General features: G+C 53.6%; 1 protein-coding gene across 1 annotated transcript in view; it reads right to left on the bottom strand.

Annotated features, from left to right (window-relative positions):
- BOK (BCL2 family apoptosis regulator BOK) overlaps window positions 1-8658 on the bottom strand; it is a 30847-nt gene continuing 22189 nt past the window's right edge. The window contains exon 5 of the mRNA XM_036756233.1: window positions 1-1477. Within this exon, the coding sequence (XP_036612128.1) occupies window positions 1352-1477 (126 nt within the window). The 3' untranslated portion in view covers window positions 1-1351. The remainder of the gene's footprint in view (window positions 1478-8658) is intronic.

The following is an 8658-nucleotide window of genomic DNA, read 5'->3' as shown; positions in this document are numbered from 1 at the left end:
CATTCATTCAACAAACATTTATTAGGTGCCAGGGGCAGGAGGGAAAATGAAAACAATCTCTGTCCTCAGGGAGTTTACGTTCTACTCAGAGATACAAGTTACCCGAATAAGTAAATGCGAGACACAAGGTAATTTGAAGGGGGAGGGAGTTTGAAGAAAGGTGGGGATCAGTCAGCCAGCATTTATTAAGCACCTACTATGCACTAGGTGCTGGGGTCTAAAGGCAAAAGTAAAACAGCCCCTGCCTTCAAGGAGCTTCCATTCCCCTAAGAGGATTTCACATGTACACACATAAATAAATACAAAGTCAATAAAGAGTGAGAACAGCAAGGACTGAGTGGGGAGGGGAGGATCAGGAAAGGCTAGCAAGGAACGGATCCTAAAAGGGGACAATGAGGAAGGAGTGCATTCCATACAGCAAATGCACAGAGGTGGGAGATTCAGGGGAATGACTAAGAAGTCCAGTTTGGCTGGAGTATAGAGGGCATGATGGGAACCCATGTGACTGTGTCTGGAAAAGAAAGAGATGAAGAAATGCTCCTCCCTCCGTTCCTTGGAGAGGTGGGAGACCATGGGTGCAGAATGCTGCATAAGATGGCAGACACCATTAATTTAATGTCAATTCATTTTTCTTAACTGATGCTCTTTATGCAAAGGGAAGGTTCACTGGGTACAGGCAACTGTGCATAACTGTGATGTCAAAACAGAAGCCAGGTGAAGGAATTATCTCAGAGACAGGAGGGAGCTTCCAAATGGGTCCTGAGGGAGGGACGGCCACAGTCAACCCCGGTCTTAGGAAGCCTTTTAGTCTGCTATTTAGAGGAGGGATAAGAGACGAGACCCCAATTACAGCAACCCAAGAGAAGGGGATGAGGACCTGCCACTCACTGAATGGGGGGGGGAGGGGGAAGGAAAGGGGAGAAGAAGGTGGCTTTAAAAAGAGAAAGCTGACCATTGACACTGTAGGAAGGAGGAGAAACAAGAAAGCAGCCAAAGGATTGTGGGACAGAGGAGACAGTCCCTTTGTAGCTCGGAGAGATGTGGCTGAGTGCTGAGCATCGGAGGAAGCCGGTCCAGCAGCTTCCCAGAACCTCCTCACTCTGTATCCCTCTGACATCTCCCGGCTAGGGAGGGAAATGAGATCCTTCGAAGGCTTGCTCCCAGGTGGAGATAGCCACCTGTTCCCGAAGTGAAAGACATTTTAGAACCAGGCCCAAGTATTCCCAGCTGGAGAGAGAGAAGCACTCTCCCCTGCTCCTTCCCATCGCCATAGTCTAGGATGCGCAGGGGCAGCCCTGCTCTGGCTGGGGAAGGGGAGACCTGGCCCCAAGGCCCAGACAGCACCAGGCATTCATCTCTCTGGTAACAGGACAAAGAAGATGGCCTTCAGGAAGTGACCGAAGCTGCAGAGGGCTGCCACGAGCCAGTGGGATCGAAGGCTGGGGTCCGTGTTCACCACACACTTCATGATGTCTGCCTAGAAGGGAAAGAAAGCAAGCTGGCTTATTATGAGACCCCAACCCCTGGGCGGCTAAGGCAGACAGGTAGTGGAAGTGGGAAGGATGGCAGGGGTGGTCTGCCCGGGAGATGCTGGGGAACAGCAGCTGATGCCTCCTGCTTGGTCCCTCTACAGACCAAGTGGGATTTCCTTTAAAATCATCCCCAAAGGCATCAGAGCCTTGGGAGATACTGATCTCCCCATTACTAGCTGCCCCTCTCTCAGGGAGGCTCTAGATAGAATTCCTGCAGGGGGAGACGGAGCAAGAAGAGAAATATTCTGTATGCTAGAGACATGGTGGCTCAACTGGGAAGGCCTGGATTCAAATCCCCCCACCCAGAACAAGTAGCCTGTGTGAGTTGCTGGTTCCTCGTCTGGAAAACGAGCTGATATCAGACTCCTCTCACAAAGGAGCTCACAGGAGATCCTATTGTTAAATGTTCAGGGCAGAGGAGAGGAGACTGATTATCCCTTCCCAGCTCAGGGTTGGATCAAATGGCCTGGGCTCCACCTGCCTGCCCCAGTAGGCCCTGCCTGAGGAGGGGGCTTAGAACGCTGCCGTAGCAGAGCTGGTCGGCACCTAGGGTGTCATGTGTGGGAAGGGCTGGCCCGAACAGGAAGAGGGGGAGAGGTCAGAGTTGGCCCCATTAGAGCTGCTGAATTCTAAGACTGCCCATCCTTGCAGCTCTGGGAGCCAAGGGTTGAGGGTCTCAGGCATCAGCTGGACCAGTGGCTCTCTGAGGTTCCTTCCAAGTCAGAAATCCTGGTATTCTTTAGGGTCCTCGCTCCAGAGCTAGAAGAACTTAGAATCCATCCTTCTTCTTTCATTTTGCAAATGAGCAAACTGAGTCCCAGGGAGGTCACATGATTTTCCTAAGTGTCAGAGCAGTTCTGACTCCCAATTGCTCCCCCTTTCCCCCTCACAGCATGTCAGCCCCTACCGTTAAGACTCTATTTAGCCGAGACCTGCCCAGCCCTCCTCATCCTCCCCTGCAGTGGCTGGGAACAGCTGCTCTGGCATGTCCACACCCTGTAAATTGCTGAATGCTGCCTGAGGCTGGCTCCTGGCAGCCCAGCGCTTGGCTTCTCCATCCCATAGTGTAGAGATGAGCTCGGCCGCATCTTGCTGGAGGAATGGCTCTTCCCACCGAGTTAGCTGAGGGCTGGGTCTCACGGAATGGCGCTTAGATGATGCATTAAAAAAAGCACCAGCCCCCTCCCCTGAGGGCCTCTCCCCCCCCCTGCCCCCCACCCACTTCCGCACCCATTTGCTATTGCTTCTGTCTCTTTCTGGCCTGCTTGGTTAGAAAAGCAGCGACAACAACTTCCAGTGATGGTTCTTTGGATTTCTTTTCTTCAGCCCAGCAAGCCCCTGAATTTGAAACCAGAGCTGATTGGGAGAACCTGAGGACCTTGAAAGAGGTGGCTTTTTGGCTCATGGGCCAGACTGCTGACCAAGGCCCGAAAGGTTCCCTGGGCAAAGCTCTCCAGGTGCAGGGGGGCCAGCCTGCCTGACACCCCAATTCCTGCACTCATTTTACGACCAAAGGGCCTGGCTTGGTGGAGCTGGAGGGGATTGTGCTGTTAGGCCAGATGAATAGCTAAGGTTACCTCATTTTGCTGATGGGAAAGCCAAAGGGTCACTGAAGTGGCAGAGCCAGGATCAAGTCCAGGTCCTCTGGCTCTAAACCCAGCCTCTTTGGCCTCCTCCATGGGAAGGAAAAGGGGGCAAGATCCTAAGACCAGGTACTGAATCTGCCAGCCAGGAGCCAGAAAAGAGCTGGGTCAGACTATGTGGGACTCAGGATAGGGACGTCTGCATTTCCACATAATTGGTGAGGAGGGCAAGGAAATGCGGTAGCCACCAGGAGAGGAGAAACAATCCATCCAGGTTAAAACGAGAACCCACACTCAGCCTGTGAAACACCATCATCATCAGGCTGTGCAGAGTCACTCCCAAGAGGGGACATCTGGGCAGGGGACTAGATCACACCACTAGGCCAGGATCTGATGAGGCGCCTAGTGACCGCTGTGCATGTGTGATCAGAGGGATCTGGGGCCACGAAAGGGGTTGGACTTTTGAGGTCCCCGAGATTTTGTCACCTGCAGGCTTAAGGTGTCATCGGCAAAGAAGGGAGGGAAAGAGGAAGAAGGCATAACAGCTAGCATTTCTACGGCCCTTGAAGGCTCCAAAGCACTTTAGAGATGTCATCCCCTTTGGTCCTCAAGATGACCTCATGAGGAAGGCAGGAAAGAAGCATTTACATAGGGCCTAATATGTGCCAGGCATAGTGCTAACTAAACACTTTGTCCTCACAGCAACCCTGAAAAGCAGGCCCTATTATTATCCTCATTTGACAGATGTGGAAACTGAGGCAGGCAGTGGTTAAGTGACTTGCCCAGGATCACACACATAGTAAGTGTCAGGCAGAATTTGAACTCCATTCTTCAGGGCCCAGCGGCCTCCATTGCTATTTGTATCTTACAGCAGAGGACACTGGCCAGGCCCACACCTGGCAGGGGGAGATGTACGTGTCTGAAAGGAGAGTTAGAGCGTCCTCAGCCACTGCTGCCCAAGAGGCCAGAGAGCAGCCCCACTACAGACCTCCCAGAGGGCTCTATGTCCTTCCCAGGCTCACGAGAAAGCTCTGGCTCCAGCTGCTTCAGCCTGGATAGTGCTTCTACTGGGAGACACCCAGCAAAGCCCCCAGCCCTGGGCCATCCTACGTGGCTTCAGCCACTGGCCAGGACCGAAGAGCTGCTGGCTGAGGGGGAGAGTGAGGGCGATGACCAGCTCCTGTCCTCCCCAGACTGAAGGATCCAGCCCAGCTGTGGTGGGACCAGATGAACGCCTCCCAGCCTCCCACCATGGCTCCCCAAATGCAAATCAGATACAAAATGCAAGATTTCATGCCAATTCCCTTAGTGAGGGGCTTCAGGAAAGGAGAAATACTATTTGTACTATTTGAGGGTCTTTTTTCTCCTTCGTCCTGAATAATGTTAAGGAGAAGGCTCTTAGAGGCTGGTTGGGCTGTCTTCTCTTCCCTGCTTTTTCTATCTCTGATACGGAAAAAAGTCTGTCTCTGTCTCTTTTACTTTCTGTCTCTGTCTCTGTCTCTCTCTTTAAAATAATTGTGGGGTTTTTTAAGCTCTTCTGAAGTGAGCTGCCCTTTGACTGGGGAATGGTTAAGCCAGTTATGATGCAGGGACATAATTGAATAATACGGCACCATGAGAAGTGAGGGATACAAGGAGTTCCCAGAATCCCCCAGGCAGACGCAGAGCAAAGCGGGCAGAATCAGGAAAGTCCGATAGACAACAACTCAAAGCTCCTACATGGCAAGAATCATGGTAACAGAAGAATCCAACAGAATGCTGGAAGATTCTAGCACCAGCTACAATGTGCCCCGCACTGCGCTAAGTTAAAGGCTTTGTGAATATGGTCTCATTTGGTCCTCGCAACCTCCAGAAGTGGTAGGTGCTATTATGTACAACCTCATTTGACAGTTAGAGAAACTGAGGCAGACAGAGGTAACACAAGTGGTAAGTATCTGAGTGGGATTTGCACTCAGGTCTTCCTGACTCTAGGCCACTTGACTCCACCACCCAGCCTCCTGGAGAGCGGAGAGGAGAGGCCTCTTGATTCCTTCTTTCCAGAGGTGGTGGGCTATGGGTGTTAAACACTGCATACAGTCAGACTGGCTGAACTGCTTCTTCTCTCTTTTATTCTTGGTGACAAATGATGGAAATAGAGGTGAAGTAAAAAATATGTTCAAATTTTTCAAGGAGAAATCCTGACAAGGAGCAACGAGATAAGAGTCCTCCGCATGGAGGCAGCTTTGTTGATCCACCACGGGCAGTGGGACTGGCTGGGTCTGGGCTCTTGCTAACACCTGGCAGGATGAACCAAGGGGCTGGGGACTGGGGTGGGGTGGTCCTGCAGCCTTCAGGGCCCCAGTGGAAACCCTGCCCAAGGCAGCAAGGTCAGTGACTGGTCAGGTAGGCCAGGCCCCAGAGATGCCCTGGCCCAGATTCCCTCTCAGCCAGAAGGAAAGTGCAGAGCAGATGTGTGCATGTTTAGGGGTCAGAGGACAGGGGAGAAGCAGGGGCCCGGCAGGTGCCCCCCTGGAGTCCGGCCAAGGCTCTGGTGTGTCTTGGCCCAGTCTCAAGGCCACTCACCTCCCCACTGCCACAGCTGCCCCAGGGCAGTCCCAGGGGAGGATCAGGCCTGCTGGCTCCTCCTGCACACTCCTACATTAAGGTTGATAGGAAGGGCAGGGAGAGCCCATAACCAGGGCAGGGGATCTAGAACTTTGACCCTGGGAGAATGAGCTTCCTGGGGAGAAGGGCATCTTTACTGACATGGTCTTCAGAACTCATCCGGGGATCCACACCTTCATGGGGTTGGGGTAGGATGTGGGGCCCAGCAGAGGCCAAGGGAGTCCAGAAAGGGAGGAGCTAGGCAGCCTCTTTCCTTGCCCACCTTCACTGGCTTGTGGCCCTCAAGTGGAAGGTCTGCAAAAGCAAACCCCAGGGAAAAGATGAAAAGGTCACTGTCAGCAGAGGTCAAGGGAGGAGGGGAAGGTTAGGCTGCCCCCTCTCCCCCATGACCACATCCATGGTTGGTCTCTCTCTCTAGCCTTCTTCCCCAGCTCCCCTGGGGGCCCAGGCCACAGCAGTCAGACCCCAGCTCCCCTGGGTGCCAGGACTCCTAGCTGCAGCTGTGAGGGCAGGGCACCATCCCTGCTGACCAAGGGGTGCTACCTTACAGGGGAAGGGGCTGGGCTGGGACAGAATTGTGGACATCTTCAGCCCCTGGTACGAAGGAGACTCCAGAAATATTCTGTGACTGGCCGGCTGCTATAGCAGGCAAGAGCCCAGATGGAAAGGCCTGCTCAGAAGCCCCGAAGCTGGTCCCCAGCCTCGGACAGTGCCCAGCAAAACAATCCACAGTCTGTGCCCCTCAGCTGCCAGGAGGCACAGACTGCAATGAGCAATGAGGAAGTGACCTGCCCCAGGCCACCCAGACGCTGTGCCACCAGGGTGGGGGTTGACCCAAGCCTGTCCCCTTCTTCCTGGTCATTGCGGGTGCTCCATCTTGTACCCACGGTGGCCGCCTTTCCCTCAGGGGAGGAATGGGGCCTTTTCCCTTTCTCTGGCCTCTTAGGCAAGGCTGGGGGATGCCTTCTGCTCATTTTCCTTGCCTTGTTGGGGCAGGATGCCATGACAAGCAATGTCGTGGGGAGCCATGGGCAGGGCCCTTTGTTCTCAGGGACATCCTTCAGCCCTGGGAGGAGCTGCCCAGAGGAAGCCCTACCATGAATGGGCAGGGAATTCTCGCTGAGCAGAGGGAAATCCTGGGTAATGACTGGGGTGTGGCCGAGGAAGGTGGGGTTCTGATCAGCTGCCAGGCAGCCAAACCCTTAATCTCTACCCATGCAGCCAGGGGTCAGGTAAGTGGCTTTCCCTGGGGATTCTTCTAGGATGGCTCAGCTCTTCTAGAGGAAGTAGGAATCAGGAAGACCTAAGTTCAAATCCTGTGATATCTGTTAGCTGGTGACCCTGAGCAGATGACTTCATTTTTCTGGGTCCCATCTGTAAAGGGAGGCTCAGTGCATCAGACCCAAGCCCCCCTCACTTCTCGTGGAGGGGGACTATTAGCTCCTCCAAATGCTGGCAGGAAAAATGGGCATTTCCATGTCGACAACAGGAGTAAAGAGGCCGGACATGAAGCCGTGGGCCTCAGTTGTGGGCATCTTGCTCTGCTTTGTAAGCATGCCAGTGAAATCACAGGATGGTCCAAACCTCCCTTCCTAGTCCATTTTACTGTCCAGGACACCACTCCTCTCCTGGTCCCTCAGGTTCACCACTTAGGCCTCAAGGCCTGACCTTCACCTCTGTAGGATCTCTGTCCCCTTCTCTCCTCCCACACTGCTCCCACCTGGTGCAGGCCATTATCACTTCCTACCTGGGTACCTGCTGAGGAGGGGGAGGCTGCCTGTCTCAAGTCTCTCCCTCTCCAGTCCTTCCTCCATTCAGCTACACAACCCACCCTTACTCATTTAACTGCCGGGGCTCCCTCTTGCCTCCAAGATCAAATAGAAAATGCTCTGTTTGCCTTTCAAAGCCCCTCATACCCTAACTCCCTCCTACCTTTCCAGTCTTCTTACACCTCGCTTCCTGCTACATACTCCTCAATCCAGTGACACTGGCCTCAGACTATGAACAAGACCCTCCAGCTCCTGATTCCAGGCTTTTGCTCTCCCTGTGCCTCACGCCTGGAGCCTCCTCCTCTCCACCTGCTTGAGTCCTTCAAGACCCAGGTAAAATCCCACCTCCTAGGAGAAGCCTTCCCGATTGTCCTTAACTCCTTCTCTCTAGATTATCCCCAATTTGTCCCATCTTCATCTTGTTCGCTTCTTGGCTCCTCCTGGAGAGGAGGGACTATCTTCTGCTTTTTATCCCTAGCCCTCAGCACAGTGCCGGGCACACAGTGGGCACTGAAGAAATGCTTATTGGCTGACTGACTATCCCTGACTAGGAACAGCAGGAGGCAAGGAAAGCTCATCAGAGCATAGATTTAGAACTGGAAGAGAGCTTAGCAATCATGCAGTCCAACCTTCTCATTTTACGGGCAAGGAAACTGAGTTTCAGAGGGGAAGGGACATGCCCAAGATGACAGAGGAAAGCAGCAGAGCTGCTGTCCAGCCCAGGACCCTGTCTCTGGCTGTTCCATGACCAGACCCTGACCCCGCAGGCTGGGGGGTGGGGGAGAGGAAATTTCCATTTCCCAGCTCAATACACTGCAACACCACTGGCCTGAGTAGAGGGTCCAGAGAGGAGGAAATTGTGCAAGGCTTTGAGATGATAATCTCTGGTTAGAGACCAGACTCAGCTGGCTGCCCTGTGTGGGCCTCAGTCGGAGGGAAGGCCATGCTCAGAGAGCCGCATCTCAGCTTTGAGAAAGGAAGAGCCTGCCTGGATGTAGGAGCTGGGCTCTGAAATTACAGAGGTCAGCAGTGAAACACAATGAGCCCACGTGGGCCTGTCAAGCACCTGCTTGTTGTACCAAGGCAGGCCTGCCACCAGCCAGGCTTCCTGCTCCTCTCATTCCCCACCTTCACAAAGCCACTTCGGGTTTTGTTTGCTTTGTTTCCATT

This window comes from Trichosurus vulpecula, chromosome 4 (genome assembly GCF_011100635.1).
Source record: "Trichosurus vulpecula isolate mTriVul1 chromosome 4, mTriVul1.pri, whole genome shotgun sequence".
Classification (NCBI taxonomy): Eukaryota; Metazoa; Chordata; class Mammalia; order Diprotodontia; family Phalangeridae; genus Trichosurus; species Trichosurus vulpecula.
Note: the sequence above shows the minus strand (reverse complement) of the source record. Positions and strands in the feature narration are given on the sequence as shown.